At 49.7% G+C, this 23,132-nt stretch overlaps 2 protein-coding genes across 2 annotated transcripts in view; one reads left to right on the forward strand and one right to left on the reverse strand.

The window, feature by feature from the left end:
- The window catches only part of ABHD2 (abhydrolase domain containing 2, acylglycerol lipase), a 95,676-nt gene extending 83,378 nt beyond the window's left edge, over positions 1-12,298 (forward strand). The window contains exons 8-11 of the mRNA XM_046653722.1: positions 899-1,009; positions 3,337-3,406; positions 4,919-5,003; positions 6,480-12,298. Of these exons, the coding sequence (XP_046509678.1) occupies positions 899-1,009; positions 3,337-3,406; positions 4,919-5,003; positions 6,480-6,676 (463 nt within the window). The 3' untranslated portion in view covers positions 6,677-12,298. The remainder of the gene's footprint in view (positions 1-898; positions 1,010-3,336; positions 3,407-4,918; positions 5,004-6,479) is intronic.
- Positions 12,299-17,699: 5,401 nt separating this feature from the next.
- RLBP1 (retinaldehyde binding protein 1) overlaps positions 17,700-23,132 on the reverse strand; it is a 7,478-nt gene continuing 2,045 nt past the window's right edge. The window contains exons 4-7 of the mRNA XM_046649339.1: positions 21,429-21,607; positions 19,203-19,361; positions 18,189-18,299; positions 17,700-17,858 (exon numbers count right to left, since the gene is read on the reverse strand). Coding sequence (XP_046505295.1) covers positions 17,700-17,858; positions 18,189-18,299; positions 19,203-19,361; positions 21,429-21,607 — 608 coding nt within the window. The remainder of the gene's footprint in view (positions 17,859-18,188; positions 18,300-19,202; positions 19,362-21,428; positions 21,608-23,132) is intronic.

A 23,132-nucleotide genomic window follows, 5' to 3' on the forward strand; every position in this document is an offset into this window, starting at 1 on the left:
TCTCTCCCGAAGGGATAGGATCTTCCTAATAATCTTTTGAAAAAAAATAAATTATTAAAGAAATCTGTTCCTCTTTTTCGGGAGAGGTTGTGAACGGATCCCAGAACACTCAGGTTCCATAGTGACTTTTTCCCCCGCTTTGGGCCAAACCTTAAGGCGGACTCAGTCCTCCTCCGGCCGTGTGGCTGAGCTCTGGCGGGGAATGGGAGCCTAAGCGCGCTCATTTTGACGTCCCCCCCCCATTGTCACCCTCTCCAGATGGACCTTCTTCTTGACAGAAATGATAATTCTCCTGAGTGTGCGTTAGCTTTTTAGCCAACACGTTGGAGAGCCCTCGATTTGCTCAAATGCTCAATGGGTTAAGTGACAGAAATGGCTCATAGGGGAAAGAGGTTCTGCCGAAGGGGGCAGTGTCAACACCCGTGCAAAGATGAGGCCCCACAGCTTTGGAGGGAGGCCCCTCACTGTTGGGCCGACGGCCCGCCACTCCCCACAGAGCCCTCCTGCGGTGAAAGTTCTGTAATCTTCTCCTCGGCTCGAACCCAGCCTTTAGTTTGTGTGGCTGCCCATGAAGATAAGGAACATAAGGTCTGGACATTCATCTTTCTCCAGTCCTTCCAAAGTCAACAGTGCAGCTCGTCCCCAGGGCATTCTGAAGGCCGAGGGGTCCGTTTCTAACTTGCCCGCAGATGCCTCGTCAGACGCTCTCTCCCGGCTGCCTCTGGGTGAGGAAGCTGGCTCAGCTGTGGTTCATTGTCTGCTTTTTAAATTAAAAAAAAAAATTTTTCGGCTTTGTTGAGGCATAATTGACAGAACTGTAAGATACTTCAGGTGTACGACCTGGTGATTTGCTTTGCCGTCTGCTTTATTCTCGGTTTGCCTGCATGTCTCGTTCTAGGCAAGCTCTTTTTGGAGACCACGTGAAGAAGCCCCAGAGCCTGGAGGACACGGACCTGAGCCGCCTCTACACGGCGACCTCCCTGATGCAGATCGATGACAACGTGATGAGGTGTGCCCGTGCCCGGGCAGGGGCCAGGCAGGGGGCCGAGGGCTGGCGCTGCCCAGCATGAGGGTGTTCCTCCATGCACTTCAGTGTTAAGGACTTTTTTTTCTTTGAATAAGTGTCCAGTGTTCAAAAACTTGAAGATTTCAGAGAAAAATCCAAATTTCTAGTTTCTCTTGGAAAATAGGAAGAGGATCAGACCACTTGTTCTGCATCCCTGTGTGACATAACGAGCTTGAACTGGGGCCCTGGGGGGTGCATACCCGAGCTGTCCACAGCCCTCCCTACCTGTTGTGGCTTGACATCGGGGCAGAGGGCAAGGGCCACGTAATCTGCATTTGCAGTGGAGTAAAGGAAAAGGAAGTATTTCTTGTACCTGCCTGTATCTCTATCAAAAGTAAAAAACAGGGGCTGGCCCAGTAGCATAGTGGTTGGGTCCACACGCTCCACTTCGGTGGCCCAGGGTTTGCAGGTTCGGATCCCAGGCGTGGACCTACACATGGCTCATCAAGCCATGCTGTGGCGGCATCCCACGTGCAAAATAGAGGAATATTGGCACAGATGTTAGCTCAAGGACAATCTTCCTCACCAAAAAAAAAAAAAAAAAAAAGTAAAACAGAAAATAGACCAACAGGGCTGTGTGTGGCAGGAAAAATGGCCAGAGTCTCTTTCTTTGGGAGTGTGAAGACTCCCCTCTGAGTGTAATACCCAAACCCCGCCCACTTCACTCGTTTACCCTGTCCCTGCCTGGCCCCTCCAGGCCCAGGTCAAGACCCTGACAGTGTTCTCTTTCCTGATACCAATAGTTTCTGATTGAGGTTACCCTTATTTGGAAAAGGTAAAGTTGATCTCTGAACTCATCTTCCTCTTTAAAAACATCATCCTTTTTATTTAACGATCATTTGACACCGTTAGGCATGGTCTAAAGCAAGCTAGTGTCCATCCAGTAGGTAGGCAGATATTGACTGAGGCTGCGGATCTATACTTACCTTCCGATGTGATTTTAGTAGCTTTCTTACACCAAGTAACTGAAATATGCCTGCTAGCAGTTACTCAAAGGAAAAGGAAACTAGGAAATTGCTGGTATGCTCAGAAGGGGAGAATGAATGTTACCCATCCTCACTTAAGCTGGGGCATGTGACTTTATTGTGGTGTCTAATGAGGAAAAAAAACAGCCATTTAAATTTCCCATTCATCTTCTGAATCTTTGTAAGCCCAGAAGAGAACGTTCTTCAGTGCTCCCTAAAGCTCTTCCGTTTTCAGTGCCCGCGGGTAGCAGTGTTCGTGGTCGTCGCGTTTGGGCAGCCTGCTCACAAAGCCGTCCCCGGTCATACTGGAGGGTCTCAGTGCTTTCCTGGCGGCCGAGGCCACAAAGGGGCTGATCTCGTGAAGACCAATGTCCTAGAGATGGTCTCTGCCCTCGGCCTCCTCCCTATCGAGTGGCCCTCATAGTCCAGCCTGAGCTTTCTGGGTCCTTCCCAGACAGCGATGCCCACGGGGCCTGGTAGTGGGGGAGATCCACAGCTTCGGGGCAGGCAGGACATGTTAAAGACCCAAGGCAGAATAGAAAAACCCACCGTTCAGAAACCAGAGCCCCTAGTCTGTGAAACGAGGCTTTGAGAGCTACTCCGGCCTGGGGTGGACTGCTGGTGTCGGAGCCCCGGGTGGAAGGGCACAGGCCTCTGAGCGCAGGGCAGAGCAAGGCTGCCCGACTTACACACGGGGCACTGGAGCTTGTGTGAAATGTCAGCTTATCTCTGACGACTGCTCCGGGGGTGGACAGAATGGGTAACTTTGAATCCCTGTCTCATTTCTGTTGTTTGATGCATATTTCATTCCAGTTCATGGTGGTCCGGGTTACTCTGCCAGGAAGAATTCTGTTGAAAGAAAGTTCTAGAAACGCCTTTGAATTTCCATTTCACACTGTCTGCAGTGACATGTGGTTTTATACTACCTCAAAAGACCTCGCGTCTGCTAGTAATTACTGTAGATAACACATTGAGTAGTTACTCTGGGTCAGTCACCATACTTGTACGCACTTTAATGTCATAAATCTCACAGTGCTGTTAAGGAAGTTTCTGTCCTTAGCTCAATTTTACAGAGGGGAAGGTCAGAGAGGTTAAACACTTTGCCTAAGGTCACACAGCCAATAAGTCGCAGAGCCAGGATTTGAACCCAGATGCCAAAGCCAGTGCTCATAAGCCCTAACTCTGGTGCCTGTGTACACTCTACTGATCTGAGAGTTAGTGTGGGAACTGGAGCAGTAATAAAACCAACTCTGCATTCCAATCTTACCACAAGCATTGCTTTGTCCTTTTCCGTGCGTCTCCCAGGAAGTTCCATGGCTATAACTCCCTGAAGGAATACTACGAGGAGGAGAGCTGCATGAGGTACCTGCACAGGGTGAGTGGCAGCACCGACTGAGAGGTGGCAGCATCTCGGAGTTAGTGTCCCCCCCCACCCAGCTTCGCACACAGCATCACAGGCATCCCTCCGGAACTCCCCTGCTGGAAGTTCAGCCAGAGTCTGGCTCAAACCACTCTAGTCGTTGACTTGGGTTGATTACTGAACCAAGCTCCGTCCCTCTGTGAGCTCCGTGGATTAATCCCCAGCTGCCCCTGAGCGCAGTGCAGGACCAGGCTGCTCCTGTGTCTGTTTACGGCAAAGTCCTTAAAGTTGCTGCAACACCCATTCTTTTCGGTCTTCCTTTGATGGTGGAGTCCTGCCTCATTCCCGCCGTGGTTCCTCAGAGATCCGTGTAGGTTTCTTACAAGCCTGGACCCCTTTTTTGGCCATTGTGTCTTTTGTTAGTGTGGTGCCTAGGACTGAACTCAAATTCCTGCCATGATCTGGCGAGAACAGAGTATGATGGATGCGTTTCTGTATCAACATGATGAGAAACATGTCAGTTGACAAAGTAGTCTGGTTTACGTGGATGGAGTTTTCAGCAGTTGCAATAAACTGTGTGTATATTAAGTTTGCGGCCAACCATAACGCCCATGTGTTTTTTACCTGAACCACCACCAAACCAATCTCCCTCATTCTGTCTTTGCACAATTGCTCTTTTTACTCCAACACAGGACTTCCCACTTATCCCTGTCAATGTCCACCTGTGGGTTTGGCCCACAATCCCCCAGCTAAAGCAGATAATTGTGAATTGCGGTCTGCCATCTGTCATATCGGCCACCCCTCCTGGTTTAGCATCATCACCCAGCTTTTGGTGTCTTCATTTAAGCCATTACAGAATCCTTGAGCTGTCTAGAGCTAATGTCAGAGACGTCCAGGTCAGCACAGCCAGTCATTACACTACCTGGGCACGGCTGTTCGCTTATATCCAAGTTCTCCATCAGCACCGTCTCCACTACAATGAAAAGGGAGACTAGTGGCTCTTGTGCTGAGATGGATGTTGACTGCAACCCTGCTAAGCACTCCCCCATATCCACCAGGCTACTCCTCTTTCCGACCTTCAGACTCCTCTAGAAAGCCGCCTTTCTCTGGAGTGGAGCACACTCCATCTTTTCTCCCCGCAATATAAACTGAATGAATACATACACAACTCTTTGTAAAGTCGTTTTTCTGAAAGGTGTGGCTAACCTGAAACACGGTGAGGATCGTCAGAATTTTGTCGGTGAGCCCTGTTGAGTACTTACGGTCGCTCCATCAGAGCACGTGGGTCACTGAGGACCCGGAGCTTTGCTCCTGCACACGCCTGCCAGGGCTGTCCCATAGCTGCAGTGCGATCTCCTGCCACTGTCAGGGAACACAAGGGGCCTGAACCCAGCTCTTCAGCAAACCGAGCAGTGACCGTCTTCCCTTTGCTTCAAAGACATGTCCGGTAGGGAATTTGAGCTGTGACTCAGTGGGCTCGCATAAAGGGAATCGATACTTCAATTCTGCTTTATTTCCTTATTGCAGATTTCTGTGCCTCTCATGCTGGTTAATGCAGCTGATGACCCCTTGGTGCATGAAAGTCTGCTGACCATTCCAAAATCTCTTTCGGGTAAGTGTTTCTTCCCGCTGCTCCCTCACTGATCAGCATATCACCATTGTCACTTGTGTCCCCTTTGCCCTGCTGTCATCTCCTGGAGACCAGCTTCTATGGGGAAGGACGTCTTGTGGCAATGTTCTTATTCGGCCTAGCCTGATAATCATGGGGTCTGGGCCTGGGCAGAGCCTTCTCGTGTTCCACCCTTGTGCAGGAGACAGGAACATCATTTATATTCATAGACAAGAGGGGTGTGGGGAGTCCCCTCGTGTCCTGTGAAATTATTGTCTCAGGCTTGTGGTTCTATTAAGTCTTGAGAGTGTGACTTAAAGAGATATATTTAGACTTAAAACCTAACCTGAAAAGCAAACCCTGGGAATCCCCGACTTACCCTGAATTGTAATTCAACCCCTGGGACCAGTCTCCCGCCCTCCATAGTCCTCTATGGGAGGAGGGGTACTTCTGGCTCTCTCATAACCCCAGGGTAGAAGAGTAGATAATACAGTGGACAGAGGAGCCCTACACAACAGCGGCCGCTCAGCCCTGCACGGAGCAGTGAGGGAAGGCGGCGGCACTTGTGTCCTTCTGTACCTCCAGAGGAGCTTCCGCAGCTCGAATGCTTTCACACAGAAATTAGGAAATGGTGACTAAATAGGATGAATCAACAGGGTCAGAAAAGAGAAAAGGCCAGTAGAGGCAGAAGTGTGCATGCCAGGAAGCACCTCAGAGGCCTGGAGCAGCCAGCAAGGGACCCCTGTCAGTTATTCCCCTGGCTGCCCATTTCGCACACATCTTTAGTAACGGCCTATACTAGCCCATGTGGGACTAAGCTAGACGTGGACTCATCAAGTCAGGCTCCACGTTAGTAATCTCAGGGTGGCCATTTAGCATTCGCCACTGAGCATCTTTTAACACAACTTGCAGCTTTGTGTTTTAGTCTTAAAAGATAAATGTCTGCAATGAAATAGCATTGACTGTATTGAATTCACCTTGTTCTCTAGTAAAAAACCATAGAAACGCTATGCATCCTTCCCCAAAGCCTGGCCCCCGCCAATAGCCTCAGCATCACCTGGGAGCTTGTTAGAAATGCAGACTCTCAGCTCCTCCCCCAGCCTGTTAAAATCAAATCTGCATTTTAAGGCAAATCTCAGTGATTTGGATGCACAAATTTGGGAAGCGTTTGGCTGTACAGTCAAATCGCCCAGGGAGCTTTAGCAATACGAGTGCCTGGCTTCTCCCCGCAAAACCCACACAGCCCGTTTTGCCCCAAAGCAAAGCTGCTATTCCAAACCTGCTAGAGCCCACTGTCCTGCCTGGCCCACCGGATCCCCCCACTTTGGTGAACAAGGCAGAGCAAATGGAGGTCGGATGCCCACTTACTCGACCTTCCCCAGTGGGAAAAGCCTGCAGCAGCGTGGCCAGCTCACTTGGCACCTCCTACCCTGTGCTAACCCAAGGACAGTGACTCACGCAGCTGCCTTTCACCTGCAGAGAAACGGGAGAATGTCATGTTTGTGCTGCCGCTGCACGGGGGCCACCTGGGCTTCTTTGAGGGTTCCGTGCTGTTCCCCGAGCCCCTGACGTGGATGGATAAGCTGGTGGTGGAGTACGCCGACGCCATCTGCCAGTGGGAACGTAACAAGTCTCAGTGCTCCGACACCGAGCAGGTGGAGGCCGACCTGGAGTGAGGCCTCCCGAACTCTGCCGCACTCCAGCTGCCCTCCCCTGGAACCAACCTCCTTCATCTGCTGTTTCAGGTCCCCCCTCTCCCCCAGTGACCTGGATCTGACCTCACACCATCAACGGGGACCACCCACCAGGCACACCTGTGCTGGAGTAGGCGGCTGTCCCTGAGAGCTCCAGGCTATTTTGTGCTTACTTACTGGTTTTCTCCATTGCGTTGTTAGCCATGGTGACAGGCGACAGGGTTCCCACCCTCCTGTCCAGTTTCACCACCTGGTTGCTTTTAAGCCAATTACATCTAGTTTCCCTATTAAAAATGTGTCTGAACAGCAGTTTCGCTTTGCCAATCAAAAGGCTTTTCCCCAAGAACAGTGAAGGATGTACATCATTCCCTGGTGGCTGTGTGTGTCCCTACTGAGACCCTGAAAAGAGCTCACCGGTCTAGGCCACTGCTGAAGATGCAGTTCAGCTGGGAGCCTGAGGGCCTGGGCCTCCCAGGCTGGAGTGCGGCCTTCTACATGGCAAAGCAAATTCCCTCAGTCACAAGCCAAGTGTCTCCCTCACTGTCTTCTAAGACGCTTTTCCCACTTTGCTGGTGATGGGAGTTACCTAGGGCACTTGTTAAAGATTTAGCCTCCGAGGCCCCTCCCCTTGGAAAAGCTGCTTCGGTGGGTCTGGGGAGGGGTCTGGGGATTTTATGTTTGACAAGTGCCCCAGGTGATTCCCATCACCGGGAAAATGTGGGAAACACTGTTCTTCGGGGCCTTTAAATTAGAAACTTCTCGGTAGCTCATTTTATTGAAATTCCTAGGTAGAGGTGTCTCTGAGCTCCCAGGGACCCCCGAAGCAACAAGAGCTGTCCTGAGCGGCTGCCCTTGTGTGATCCCAGTGTGACGTCTCGGAAAGGGCCTGGGCCACGCCTGACTCTGCTTCTCACTGGCCATGTGACCCTGGAAAAGACCCTTGAACTTTAGTTTCTTCACCTGTAAAATGGGGCACTTGGACCAGGTAGATTGCCAAAATACTACCAGATCCCAAGTTCAATGACAAACTCAGTTTACTGCGGTTTGAGAGAACATCCCTCTAGGGGAGCCTGGGAGCTCTTCTCCTAGTCTAAGCATGTACATGTCATCATTTGCCTTTTTTTCTGTCCCTCATTTCAGAAAAAGGGGTGTTTTGTTTCGTTTTGTTTTGTTGAAGCACTCAATTGCAATTTTATTTTTTTAACCCAGGTCTCTCTAACGTTGGCTTTTGATACCGAACAATTCAAAAGCGGGATCTGAGTTTGGAGAAAGATCTCTCCAACCGAAGAGCATGTGATTTTGAAACCAGATTTTTAATTTAGTAGCCAGTGTTCGTAGTCTGTTGGATAGATCTTTCTGAAGTGTGTCTTCTCAAGTGAAAATGTCACTCTCGGTTCCGAGTACTCCGGTTCTCCGTTCTTGGGGTACTTGAATATGTAAAAACCCTGCACTTTGAAAAATCAGCACTTGCTATCTAGAACTAAACAGAACTACGAGTGAAATTGCCTGGATACTTTCTAAAAAATGTCCCTGCTTCATCTCCTTTGCTCCAGGACAGACGGGAATATAAGTAGTGGGTCCAGGTGGATGTTTAAGGGGTTCCAGGGAGCCAGTTGAGGGCCCGGATGCAAACCCTCATGCCCACAGGGGTACGTAGCTGGGGCATTGGTCCAAATGACTGTGACAGTAATGTCTGTGACCTGAAGAAGTTGTTTTCTGACAATCACCAGATCTTCCTAATAACATCGAAAACAGCCATTATCTCAAAAGATTGAGATTTTTATGGTCACCTCTTTGCTTTGTTCTAATTTCTCACACACCCCAAATTCATCATTGTGACTTTTCTCCCAAGTTGTTATTTTTCTACTGCATTTCCTCTTCATGTTCTTTTAGCACAAGTTGGCACTTTATCATCCACCCCTCAGTTTGGAAGCGAGTCCCTCTCCTCTGTTGCTTTTCCCTCCTCCCAACGACCACAGCTGTAATCTGGGAGATTCGTAGTCATATTTCCTACTGCACCCTCATTCCTCAAGGCTTTCTGTGAAATTAGGGAAATGAGGCAATAACTTCATGGGGTTGGATCACCATCCCAGGAAGCGAGAGGCTCCTTTCGTTGGCCTCAGGCCACATCTCTTGACCTGTCCTGACAAAGCAGTGGCCAGGTACCGGCTCCATTCAGGAGAAGAAAAGACACCCCTGTGGTCACACACTGGCGGGGAGCCTGGGGACCCAGAAGCCCTTGGAGCCTGGTCGCAGGGCAGTTCTGGTGGCCCCCTGGAGGAGAGGCACGGCTTGGGGTGTAGCCTTTGTTGCCGTCCAACCAGAATGTCCCCCACAGGACTGGGGGGGCCGGGTCCCAGCTGAAATCTTTTCAGTGTGTGCCTCTGAATGGCACTGACATTCCATTTTGGCTCACATGAAATTGACTGAAGCCCTTTGTTCGAGCATCGGGCTCGCGAGCATGGAAATGAGAATGTGACTGTGGCTGTCTTACAGGAAAATTCTTGTCTGTCCCTGAATGAGAGCACAGAGGCATTGAATTCACAGAGATGCAAGCTTGCCTAGTAAACAAGGGGACAGCACTTTACATGTGGTCAGCTTTTTCCTTCCTCCAGCTTCACTTGCTTCTCTTCCTAAAATCCTTCATTTCTGATGATAACATGAGTGCTCTTCTTGCTATTAAGGTTCTGTTTGGGTTAAAACAAGGCTGAATTTTCAAAGAGCATTTGAATATTATATTTTTAAATCAGGTTAAGGATATAAGACGTAGACAGTTCTATTGCAGGAATAACAGGCTAAAAACCAAGGAGGGAAAGCACCCCCATTTCTCCTGGTTGTACTCCCCGAGTCCTAAAGGCTTGAAAGACGCTGATGAGTAACTGATCCCAGTCAAATTAGGATTATCTGGAAAATGGTGTCAGGTCTCCTTGATTCATCTGTGTTAGAACGGAGTTGAAAAGACTTGAAGAAAACCTCTTGTCTCCTGCTGTGAGTTTGTACCAGTGATTCCAGAGCAGCATAAAAGCAGAAAGCTGTTTGTTGTCACGATATTCTTTTAGCCTCTGAGCAGCATCTTACACTTACAGGGAATGCTCTGACAAAGTGTAGGAGTGGAAATATGCCTGAAAGAGGAGCATTCCTTTCTTGACATGGTGTTACGGGACCAGAGTCCAGGAGACCTGGGTTCTTGTCCTGTCTCCACTCCACCTCTCCAAGTCCCAGTTACCTCACCTTAGACCATCTCTAAAACCGCTCCATCTAGTTACCCGTCACCTGCCTGAACATCCCCACTTGCCTCCTACAGCCCTTGCAAGTGGAAACGGATACTGGGAAGGGACTCGGAGAGAGGGAGCTTCTGCAGGAAGCCTTTGCTGGGGAAGACCCTTGATCTTGCCCCAAGCCCTGTGTCTTTGGCCTCTCTTCAGAGTCTCCACTGTCATCTCAATATCCTTGCTGTTCCGAGGTGGGGGTCTTGTGACTGGGACAGGTGCTGACCATTGGAAGAAGGCGAATGTCCCCATCCCGCTGTGTCCTCAGGCAGAGCACTGAGCATGCCCAGGGCAGAAACCCTTCCCGCTCAGGCTTTCATTGGGAAGCTCCAGTCCTCATTAAAGCTGAACTTTCTGGGTAGCTGAGCTGATACGCCTGGCATCCGAATGAGAGCTCTCTTTGTAACTTGCGGTCCATTCTGCCAGCTCCCGGGAAACAATACATGTGTTCTTGTTTATGTTTGCCAGACAAGCAGATGTCCGAGATGTGAGAGGTTTTTCTTTCCCTGTGGCATTGATTCTGAACTAGAGCTGAAGTAAAGATCACTGAACTCATCTTTGTCCTTCAGGCAGCACAGGAGAGTGGTTAAGAAGCATTTCTCTGCAGCATCTCCCAGTATCCTCTGCAATCCTTTTCTTTGCCCAGAAAGCCTTAACTTGCCTCCAGAATATGCCCTGGTATTATAACAATATTGTGGCATTAGATTTCCAGTTCTTCTGCTCTGGAAGTTTGAAGCAAAGCCAGAGCAAAACCAGAGAATTTCTGCACGTGGCCTGTACGCTCCTTGTTACGTTAGGCCCCTGACCCCTGGACAATATGAGTGATCCAGAACTGGCCAAATGCCTCATCCCCGAATGCCTGCCTGCCTTCTTGGCCTCACTCTGTTGTCCAAAGCCATTTAGATTGGATGCCTCAAAAAGCCCTGAAAAGGGGACTTGCGTGGCCTTTAGAGGGCAAGCAATTGAGGGAAGGGTCTCTCCTCCCTCTGTTATCTAAGCAGAGGGAAGTGCCCCCTCTTCGTAAATGAGGATTGCTTCTGCCAAGTTGTATTTGAAGCGGAGGGAAGGGGGACTGGCCGCTGCTGGCAGTGAGCACTGGATTGCTAACCAAAACCAGAGCTGGGTCCTCTGCCTGTGTCGCTGCCACCACAACCTCCAGATGCGAGGGCCCAGGCACCCTCCCGAAGGGGCCCTTGGAAGTAGAGTCCGGCTCGGCAGCCATTCTCAGACTCCCAGACAGTAGACAGCTGCCCCTTTTGGAAGAGTCAGTCTCCCCGTTTCCTGAACTGTTTTTCCTAGCATGGGTAAGCTTTCATGTATCTCTAATGAATAAGCTGAAGTGAATTTCTAATCAGTGGATTAAGTCCTTTTAACTCAACTCCTGTCAATTAGTAATCAAATCTATAACCTACCTTCTGTTCCTTCTAGTCCACATTAGCAAAGAAATCTACTATTGCCGTAAGTTGGGGACAGTCCACTTATAGCACCTGCAGAAACACCCTTCATCTCGATGGGCATGCTCCTTCCAGACCACCCACGTTGAGCAGCCAACAGTCACCGAGAATAATTGCTGGCCCCCTTGGTCCCGGCGTCAGCCACTCCCCTCTCAGGCTGTTCATGTGGGTGCACCAAGTCCCTGGGTGTAGGAGTTAGGTTTTATTTGGTTTTTGTTTTGCCTCTTCAGTTTTCCTAAAAGACAAGTCCATGTAGAACCTTCTCGCCTCTCCACACCAGTTCCAGGTGACCTGGGTCTCCCACTCATTGCCTCAGGAAGACCTTCACTGTACCTGAGCTTCTGACTCCCACCACTGCAGCTGCCTTAGCGACACCAGGGCCGGGGCCGGGGTGGGGAGCCAGTTTGCATTTCCCTTTCCCTGGTTAGGCTCCAGCCCACCACCTCCTCCCGTTGGCAGATCTGCTTCCAGATTGGTTTTTGAGAACCATCACTTTTACATTCCTCATTTTTGTTTGTTTTGTTTTATTTGGATTTTCTGAAACTTAAAATGCTGCCCTGAAAATAATGTATTTTTGAGTTTGTGTTCTGAAACCCTCCGTGCTGCTGGGCTTTGGGGGGAAATACAGAACCCTTCAGCACCGGGGCGTTTAAATTCGCAACTAGCAATGCAATTTTTTCTAAATACGAGGATATTTACCTTTATTAAGAAATTATACTAAACAGTGGTGTCCTAGATCATTTTATGTTCTCATATTACTTTTGGTTCTGTTTTGATTGTGTGTGGTGGTAAACAAAGATCATTACAAAAAAACCTGTAATTTTGTTATCTTTGATTCAGTGGAATTTCTTTACTTAAAAAAAATAAAAGACTAAAAATGTTGGCTGGCTGTGTGTCCTTTGTATGGTGGAGATTTTCCATCTAAAAGAATTCTTCCTGTATCTTCACCAAAGCATGAGCTTGAAGGAAAATCGATAAAACACCAAGTTCTCATCACGATTGATTTTTAACCCAGCCTTGCAAACAAATACCAAAGAAATGAACAGCCCATGGTCTCCAGGCAAGAAAGCCAAGGCCTGAGATAAGTGAGATATCAGCATTTTAATCACTTGCTCTGTAAAGTGAACCATGGAGAGACAATGTAAGGTGAGAGGTAAGTGGTGGTTCCCATGCATGATTTGTGTGCTTTTCTAACAGTGCTTTGAAAAGACTGGGTGGACATCACCTAAACTAAGATTATATTGGGTTGACTGAGTGGTGGAGGTGTTTTCTTCTCCTTTGTATCTGTCTGAATCCCAGCTAAGGGTCTCCCAGGGCCAAGCACTGGTCCAGCCAGGAGAGTTGTACCAGTCCATGCTCCCCTGCCCGAAGAGTCTTGCACTCAAGAGTTGTCTTCCCTCCTCGGCTGTGCAAAACCTTTGACAAGCTAGGTGGGGTGGGGAGTGTTGGTTTTGGAGGATGTGCATTTACATGACCTCAGAATGCCCAATATCAAATTTCAAAGTGCATCCCTCTGCTAAGCAAGCTTCCCCCCACTTCCTATGCCCCACAAAATAGCCAGGCTATTTTGATCCATGAAAACCAACTTGTAAAAAATACTACCTATGAAAAGTACCAGATGGAAGAGATTCCAGGCCCAGGGTGTTAGGTAGGTCAATGCCAGCAGCTTGCCAATATGGCGGTTTAAGACCACCAGCTGTGCCTCTCCTAAGGCAACTCTAGAGATCTGTGCTGGGTCACATTTACCTATAATCACTGGCTGTCCAGATGGTGCCAATATATTTTGTATTATACCTTTCATCAACAGCCCCCTTGGCTCTAGCCCGATAGGGAGTACTTTCCCATGGCGCGCACCAAACCCCAAAGTGGATGGCCCTCCATATGTACGACAGCCTCCCTCCTTGTTTCTTTCTTGGGATGCCCCCTTAGGGGAGGTTAGGTGAATGTGCCAGCCGTGGACCTGGGTGGTTAGGAAGACGTTATGGGCAGTTTGGCTTTGAATGGCTGAACCTCTCCCCAAAGAGGGGATAAGTTAAACCCCTCTCTCCTGTGGCTGTGTGCCACCCAGAACTTCATTTTGATTCATGCTGTCTACCCCATTTGGAATTACACCACCATCTCTACTGAAGACTGTTTGGTTTCCTCCTAGTTGTTTCCTCCTTTATCTGATGATGGTTAGTGAAACTGACCTGGAATAAATGAAGTTCTGATTTCATTGTTTTTTTGCCCCTCCTATCTACACCTCCCCGAATAAACTTTTGATGCAAAGTACAAGTTGTAACAGAACTAAAGGGATTTGGAGCCAGAGTTGCTGGGTTAGAGTCCCATCCTAGCCACTTCCTAGCTCTGACCCTGAGCAGGAGTTAACCTCAGGTTTTTGTTTGTTTTTGTTTTTCTCCTGTATGATGGGAATAATTCTAAGAATGCCTATGTCTGGATATTGAGAGGATCAAATAAAATAATAATTTTCAACGTGCTAGTGTTATTTTGGGCAGCGGTTTGGGCATTGTCTGTTTGGTTCCCGCTCATAAATCACCTTCTGGGACAGTGTAGAAACCAGAAGAAAAGAGTGTGTGGTGGTGCAGCTCCAGCCGGGGATGTCTAACTGCCGGGCCCACGGGGAAAGCAGAGATGGGCCTGGGTATAGTTTTCAGAAACATCCTTGGGCTTGGAAGTGCTGACCAGCCACACGTGTGCATCATCAAACTCTGATCCTGATCTCTTCCTTCCTTAATATAGCCACCTTGAGAAATCAAGGGATGAGACCTATACATTTCCGCCTGATGGCAGGGCTACTGCTGGGCACAACCCCCAGGGAGGAAATTGCTGTAATTCTGGACCAGATAGCCAGGCACCTGCTGCCTTCCCAAATGGGCTTTTGCAGTCCTGCTTCTCTGTCCTCTCTGCTCAGGAAGAGCCAAGTGCAGAGTCTGCCTTTAAATCCTTGGATTATTAAAACTTGCTAAAGTGGGTTCCTCCATATCCTCGCCTCCATATGTCAACACACAAGATTTAGGGCAGTGCACCTTTGAGCCACCTGGAGACCTTGGAAAGATCCTGATGCCCAAACCACACGCAGCCCAAGGACATCAGACTGTCTGGGGTTGGGGTCAAGGCCTCAGTAGTTTTAAAGCTCCCCAGGGAGCAGGGAGGTTGCAAATCACTGCTTTACTGTGCAGTCTCCAGGGAATCCTATTAAAATGCTTTGCTGGCAAGCTCCCTGGACCACAGTGAGTACTGAGGCTCCTGGGGATCCTGTGAGCATCCAGACCCAGCACTGCCGAGTTTCCTCAACACCAGAGCCACGCCCGCCACAGAAAGTGAGATAAAACATGGTCCAATTTGCCCCTTACGCGACTCTTCAGCTCTTTTCCTGGCTGGCTTAAGACCAGCGCATCCCTCTTCCATGTAGGCTTTGCCAGGCAACCAGGCAGCATTGGCAAATCCGGCTCCTCCACAGCCCTTGGGTGAATTCGAGGCTCTGAGCAGTGGCCAGAGGCTCTGAGCAGTGGCCAATCTTGCTCAGAGGCTCCGTGAAGCTAGTGGCCCATTTCCCCACCCAGACGCCCATCCACACCTTAACAAATTGCCTCCATCTGCTAACAGATAGCATTGCCCGCAGGTCCACATGAGGATGGCAGAAACGTATCATGCTCTGTTCAAATTACTTTTATGGGGCAGAATCCCTGCCTCATCCCAGATGTTTCCAGAAAGGAAGCTGTTCGGGACAGCAAACAGTTGTCATAAAATTCATGTTTTGTTGTCCCCTTTCCCACATTCGGTGGCTTTCAAAAGAGTATTTTATTGGCCCTCTTCCTCTCTCTCATTAATGTGGGGGTGGTGGCCCCTTTAGGAATCCAGCACGTAGGCAGCTGGCATTTTGTGAGGCTGAGCACATCAGACTGTAACATTGATGGTCCTCAGACATGTTCTCCCAAAGGCGGCACCAGGGGGCCTGGGCAAGTTCTGGCCCAGGGGTCTCTGTGCATGGAGGGGCAGCACCAGGGCAAGGCCAGCAGGGAGCGCTGCTAGCCCATAGTCAGAGCCCACTCAGGGGTCCCAACCCTGCAGCTTCCTCCTCAGAAAGCCCCTGGGCTTTTGTGTCAAACCCAGACCCTAAGCCAAGGCCCTAGCCATGCTGACTTTAGGGGGGACCCCAGCATCCCATTTGGATTTGACTAAGAGCCAAGCTGCCTGAAGAGCCCCTGGTCAGCATCGGCCTGCAGTTTTCTCCACATCCTGATCTCACTGATAAATGAGAGCCCCCACAAATCAGAGGGTGGGCCCAGGCTGGTCCAGGAGGGGTCCTGGCAATCTGGGGCCAGGGGAAGATGGGAGTCAACCAAGAGGGATCAGCCACTGTTTCCCTCAGATTTGGGGCACGATTCGTTTGAAAATCAACTAAAAGTATATCTTGAAAGCTTAAAAAAATGCTTATTCCTTTCATTTCTTTAACTCAGCCACGTCCTTGTCCCCACTCTACCAACGCCTCTACTCTGGGGTCACCAGGGCCCCTCATTTGGCAAATGCAAATCTCCATTCTCTTATCACTTGACCTCTCAGCACCATTGGACAGATGTGCTCACGCCCTTGTACTGGAAATACCTTCGCAGCTGTAGATCTTCCGAGAGATGCCTTGGGGTGAGGCTGCTGAGCCCCCTTCAACCAGAGCAGCTTCACTCTTTTCAGGCTTAAACACTAGAGTTCCATGTGAGATTTGATTTGGAAAAGGGGAGCTCAACTTTGAAAGGGTTTGAAGAAGCGTTTGGGGAAAATTCTCGCTGGTCAGCCTCCCACCCTTCCACCCACAATAATGTGCTGTGATTCCTCCTCCAGCTCAGAGGTCTTATGTCAATGTCATTTATGACCATGGATTGTTGACTGAACATGATAAACAGGGTATTTGCTTGGGTGACGAGCATGCACTGCAAACCCTAGCAATGAAAGAAAGGATGTAAGAAATAAATGCATATACGTATGTACATTCACGTAGACATGTGCATGTACATAGCCACGCTCGAAAACAAGCAAGAGGGCTCTCTGTGGATCAAGAAGTTCCTGAAGGAGTGAAGGCAGATGGGACTGGATTGAACCCACAGCCCAGGAAGCAGCTGACGGTCCTGCCCCACAAGGTGGGTGCAGCACCAAGGGTGCTCCATGGCCACAAGGAAGGGGCTGACCCCCAGGCAAGGGTAGAGAAGTCTTGGGATGATTACTGGAGTACCTCAGTGGGAGCAGCCAGGCCAGTCGACCCTCACCCACCACCCCTAGCCAGACAACAGGAAGAAGCATCTGCCTCTAGGTGGGAAAGTCAGGGTGGGGTCTTGGGAGAAGTATCTGTCAATGCCTGGGAGCCCCACGCCCAGAAGAAGCCAGCCCTTCCCCAAGAGGGAGCAGCACACCCAGCAAACCAAAGCCTCTAATAAAAATGAGCACACACTCAAAAATCACCAAACACCCGAGGAAAGCATTTGCATTCATCAAAATATGCAGAGCTGGAAAGTAGAAGTTCATGACTGTAAAGTTCCTGAGACGGAAGACAAAGAAAGCTTGCAGTGCATAATTGAGGACTGAGAGTGCTCAGAGAAGACAGCGTCTGTAAATCTAAGGAAAATGGTCGTTGAGGCCAAGGGTCTGGAGGAGAGACCCCACAGACAGACAGAGGGGGACACAACTGCCACCTGGAAGGAGGTCTAAGCTCCTGACCATCACTACACATGCACACATCAGATTGCACCCAACTCGGGGACCAGGCCACCGCAAAATGGAGCCTCTTCAAGGCTGCTTCCACTCTGGACTTCATGGAACACCCCTCCCCTGCCTACCATCCACCAAGATTACTGGGCTTGCCAGATCATTTGCCCTTATCCCGCCCCCCACCCCTTTTATGCTTTTATTGTATTTTTTTGGCCAGGGAGGAGACTTTTAAACCAGCCTCCCTATCCGTTTTCACAGACCCTAAGTAGCAAAATTGTTACAAAGGAAAGAAATCATTGAGAAGCTTAATTAGAGTCTTGGAAACTCAACCCCACACAAGACACAGTCCTAAAGCTTCAGAAGCAGTAGGAATATAACTGCCCCCAATTCTTCTCATTCAAGGGAATTCCCCCTGTTTTATTGCACCCCAACTTGGGTGGAGGGTGACACCTGAGCACACCCAAGCTTAGGGAGGTTCAGGAGAATCAGTCACTCCAGGCAGCCCTTTGCCCAGCCTTCTGGGTCCAGGACAGCTAAGGAGAGGCCCAGGGATCCTAACTACAGGGCTGACAGCAGGAGACGTCCTCAGAAGGCTGTATTCTCGGCTTGGGCCCGGGGGCCAAAGAGCTGTTCGGCGACGATCTTGCCATCGTACTTAGGCAGGGTGCCTCCAAAGTCGGCTGGCAGGATGTCCTCGTCGATCTCCTGGAAGAAGCTGGAGAGGTCATCTCCGTGGACGTAGACCTGCAAGGAAGCAGAGGAGACAGAGCTGAGCAGGGAGTGCCCTAGGATGAAGGGTTGGAGGGAAGGAAGGGGACGGGAGGACAAAGGCACAGTATGTTGTCTCTGCCCAGTCACGTCCTTCTCCATAGTCCTCCATGTTGTGCTGTCTGCGGAATCCACTCAAATCAGGACCATGGAACAGAGTCTGGGGAGGGCTCAGGTGGGGTCCCCTTCTCCCCACACTACCCCGTCTTGTCTCATGAACCCTTCCCGCTACAGCCCCCACTCACTCGCTCACTCACCCACTCACCTCGCTCACTGAGCACCTTCCCTGCGCGGCCCCGCACTCACCCTCTGGAGCAGCTTGCTCTTCAAGAAGGGCTTGACCATGTTGTAGGTCGTGGTGAAGTACCACGGCTGGTGGATGAAGTGGATGGCTTTGAACCGGGCCGGGAAGGAATCCTGCAGTGACAGAGAGCACCCCGCCACACAGCCCCCATGGCCTCAGAGCTGCCACTCACGCTCCCACTGCCTCTCCCCATGCCGCAAGGACAGACTTGTCTCATCACACGGCTGCCCCAGAGGACAGCCCACTGAAGGTTCCGTCCCTGGGCCAGCACCTGGGACACCCTGGCTGCACTGAGGCTCCAAACTGCCGGAGGGAGGCCCAGAAGCCACATGGCCCAACCCTCTCCCTGCAGATGCATAAAACCTGGCAATTAGGTAGGTAAAGAAATGGAAGGGTCACCTCGCTTGCTGCTTAGGTGACTGAGTTCTTTCAAACCCACTTGCCTGCTGAGTAGACTGCAAACTATTATAGACCACAGGGACCCACTGTCATGCCTCATGGTCCTCCAAACCCTCCCACGACCCCCACTTCCTTTCCCAGGCGCACATAAGTAGATTTAAAGTTAGCTCTAAGAACGGACTAACGACACATCAGTATATACAGGAGGGAGTGGTCAGGGACGTTAGTGACATCCGTTTCTCAGGATAAATTCACATTCAAAGAGAGGCAGTGTGTCATAGGCCGACAGAGAATGTGATTCCAGATCAGAGAGCGTAGGTTCAAGTCTGGCCTGTGCCATTTTAGAGTTTCATGAACTTGAGAAGTCAGTCGAATCTCAGCCTGGCTTTCCAGGTTTGTAAAATGAAGCAGGGAAGCAGCGAGAGAACGCTCTCATGGGGGAAATGAATTCATGGATGTGAACACTTGACATACCATTGATCACCCTGCAAGTGTCTGTGGGATAGATGTCTAGGTGGTCATCTTCTCAGGTCCCTGCCAGCACCATAAAACCAGGAAACCGGGCCCAGCTGCCCAACATGTGAGAGGCTCCTGCAAGACAGCTTCCGAGTTCTCACCTGGAGCATGTCCACCATCTTCCTGAGATCGGAAGCCCGGAGGCCGGCGGCCTGCTGCATGGTAAAGCCCTTGAAGTTCTCGATGATGCAGAAGCCGTTAATCTGAGTCTCCTCGTTCTCCAGTAGCTTCTCCAGGATGAAACAATACGCCTGCAAGATCTTGGGCACAAGGTGAACAGGCTGTAAGATCTGTCCCACAAAGACAGTAAGGCTCAAGGTCCCGAGAGGAGAGCAACCTGCTACATCCTTTACTGGAGGTGCCTTGTCACAGCCTTCGAGGTGGGATATTCCACTTCCATGAGTGTATCCCAAGAAAATAACCTTGAATATCATATCTATGGTTAGATGCCAGAGGGTTTGTCCCTGTGCCCTTATAATAGTAAAGACATTGCAAACAACCTAAATGCCCAACAATAAGTGGCCAGTGACATTATGATACATTCATGCCATGGAATATTCTGGAGCAGTTAAAAATAATACATAAGACTAATGATACAGGAAAATGTTCATTCATGATATATTATTGTAGAGTATGATCCATTTTTATATGAGAAAAATATGTGTATGTGTGCATGTGTGTGTTTCTAGAAAAAATCAATTGGAAGGATGTCAATGGTAGACATCTCTAGATGGAAGAACGGTGGATGACTTTATGTTTGTGATTTTTTGTATTTTCTAAAGAGTAGACATCACTTATGTCATAAGAAAAATATTTCTGTCTCTTCCTGAATGTGTATATACATTCACACACACACATATATGCTTCAGTCCTAAAGCCAGTATCTTATTTAGTGGAAAACACTCTAGGCATCCCTGATAAGAGCAGGAACAAGATAAGGATGTTGACTGTCTCCACCACCATTTAACTCTGTGTTGGAAGTATTAGCCAATGCAATCAAGTTAAAAAAAAAAAAATCAGTGGCATAAGCAATAGAAAAGGAAAAGAAAAACAATTTCCTCTATTTACAATATTAGGATAGTATTCTTGGAAAATCCAAGAGAATCAATTATATAAATACGAAAAGAACTCAGTAAAGTACCAGGATATAAAATTAACATACAAAAACAATAATCTTCATATACACAAACAATAACCAATTAGAAGATATAATGGCAGAGAAAGCCTCATTTATAGCAACTACAGTAAAATAAATACTTGAGACAAACAATGAGAAATGTGCATAAGGTTTATGTGGAGAACTTTAAAACGCTCCTGAAAACTCAGACGTAGGCTTGTGAAAGAGAAGGTGTCCCTTGTGGACAGTACAACTGGCCAAAGATGCTGCATTCATGAAGATGCTAATTCTCCTTGAGGATGTTATTTATATCTAATGTTATCCCCACAAAAACACACCTAAGCTTTCTCCTGGGGCTAGACAAGTTAATTCTAAAGTTCATAGGGGAAAATAAACATATAAGAATAGCTAGGAAAGTCCTGAAAAAGAGGAGGAATAAGGACAGAACCAACCCTAACAGGCATCAAACATTCTATACAATCTCTATAATTAAAACAGTGTGGTACTGGAGCATGCATAGACAGAGACCCCTGGCACAGAACAGAAAGTCCAGAAATAGACCCAAGCACACATGAAAATACAGAATGTGATAAAGACAGCATCTCAAGTCATTGGGAAGAAAGACTTTTTAACAAATGGTGTCGGGACAACTAGATAGCATTTTCTAAAATGAGTTTGCACTATTTTCCTTGAAGGCTTCGTGGCACACGCCAAAGTTCTCCCAACGCAAACCCTGACTGCCCTGCTTAGGGCAGCTCTCCCAAGGGCTTGACAAGCGAAATCGCATGCTTATAAACGCAGAGACCTCAGGCTGCTAATCAGGTTGGAACCTGTGCTTTCTCGAGTCTCTCCCACCCACAGGCCACTAACCCCTGTTCTCTGTGTGCTCTCAGCTTTCAGCAGTGGGAAGGGCTGACCCTAGCTCACGGCCCACAGCTGTCACTCCCGCTTGGCAGGGACACCAGGGGGCAGCCATGTACTGGCCAGTGGGCTCTGCCTGCAAAGCTGCTGGGTTTCCAGCTGCCCTGGCACATCCTAGGAATTCCACACGCCCCCCAAAAAGGGCTTGGTGGCACTGGCTGCCTGCCTCTCCCCTCCTCCACGGACTTCACCTCCTGGGGAGCCAGGAATGAGGGTCCAAGAGAGGCCAAGATTGTGGGAGGGAATCCAGCCCAGAGGGTGGGAGGGAGCCAGGCGAGCCCCTACTGACCTCATCGAAGGTGATTTCTTCACAGTCCCAGTTCTCGATGTTGAAGAGCATGACCACTCGGCCATACCTGTCCCGACTGGACAGGACACCAGGGTAGCCGGCCTCGATGGTGCAGCGGACGGCCTCCAAGGACAGGCTGTTGAAGAGCTCAGGGTACTGAAGCCGGAAATTCACGTAACCTGGGGAAGGGAGAGCAGAGGAGCCCCCTCAGGAAGCCCGCCCATCCTGGGGTGGCACACGGTGGGAGTCCAGAGACCTGGCTCCTCCACATGCGTCCTGTGTGTGACCAAGCAGGATACTCAACCTTTCTGAGCCCCATGTTTCCTCTCCAAAAAATGGGAGGATATTATTGGCTTATCTTACCAAATTGTTGCAGGAATTAACAAGATGCTAGGTATGAACGTCATTTGTAAACCGTACAAACATGAGGCGTAATCCTAAATCCAAGGACCATTATTACCGATTTTCTCCTTCCCATGGGCAGAGGCACAGGTTTTTCAGTTGGGCACAGGGTTAGCTGAGTCAAGGGGGGAGAAAACTCCAAAATAAAACCCAAACCCCAGGCAGGCCACAGACGCCCCTCCAAGTTCCAGCCACACTCCACTTCACTGGTCCTGATTAGGGTCCCCCTCCCTGTGGTGGTCTCCACCACCAAGCCGGAGGGGCCAGGCCCAGAGGAGGTGTTCCAGGAGCATCAGGAATGCCACCGACCCCCTCTCGCTGCTCTGCGACACCCCAGCACACTCCCAGCCCAGCCTTCGTCCTTCTGCTCCCTCTGCCGACTGCTCTTCCCCAGAAACCTCATTTCTTTTGGGTTTTTCTTCAAAAGCTCCCTTTGCAATGGGGCCACCCCGGCCACTTTTACCTAATACTTCAACCCCTCAATCCTTTACATCTGCCTGCTTTATTTTTCTCGTTCTCCCTTCTTACTATCGAACAGTCTGTACATATTTATTTTATTTATGTGGCTTATTACTTCCACCGTTAGAATATAAGGTCCACAAGAGCAGGTGGTTTTGTCTGCTTTGTTCCCTGCTGCATCCTTTGGCCTAAAGCGGTGGTTGGCACAGTCCGGCAGTGAACTGACATTTGGGGAAGGAAAGATGAAGGAAGAAGAGGACAACCATCAGCCTGCAGGGGGTCGGCGCAGACACCCCTCCCTGCACCAGCACCACGCTCGGGATTTCCTTAGGAAACTCGTCTTCCCTCAGCCAGCAGGGCCAGGGCAGTTCCGTCCCCGGGGCTCCTTCCCAGGGCTGGCGCCATCTTCAATTCCACTTTGCAGAGGTTTAGGTCCCTGCAAGGAGTCAGGCTCATACCCACCTTCCCTGCAGCACTGCAGAGCCAGAGCCGGGGCTCTGGGGGTGGAGGACGGGGATCCTCCTCTCCTCGGGCACCCAGTTTGGGTGACTCAGCTCTACTCATTACATCGCAAGACTGAGAGAGAGGAGAGAGGAGCCGGATCTCTAGGAACCTGATCCTGCCAGGCTCCTTCTTTCATTGTCAGAACTGACAGGGATGATGTTGGAGGCTCTTTAGCTCACACAGCGCTGTACAGATAAGGGTAAGGAGGCTCAGCTCAGTGAGAGGCACTGCGCAGGGCAGGCAGGGGAGGGAAGTGGAGGGGTGGGTCTCCTCACTGCTTGGATGAAGGTCAAGGCCATCCGCATGACCCCCCCCCCCCCCCCCCCCCCCCCCCCCCCC

The sequence above is a fragment of the Equus quagga genome, chromosome 2 (assembly GCF_021613505.1).
Source record: "Equus quagga isolate Etosha38 chromosome 2, UCLA_HA_Equagga_1.0, whole genome shotgun sequence".
Taxonomy (NCBI): Eukaryota; Metazoa; Chordata; class Mammalia; order Perissodactyla; family Equidae; genus Equus; species Equus quagga.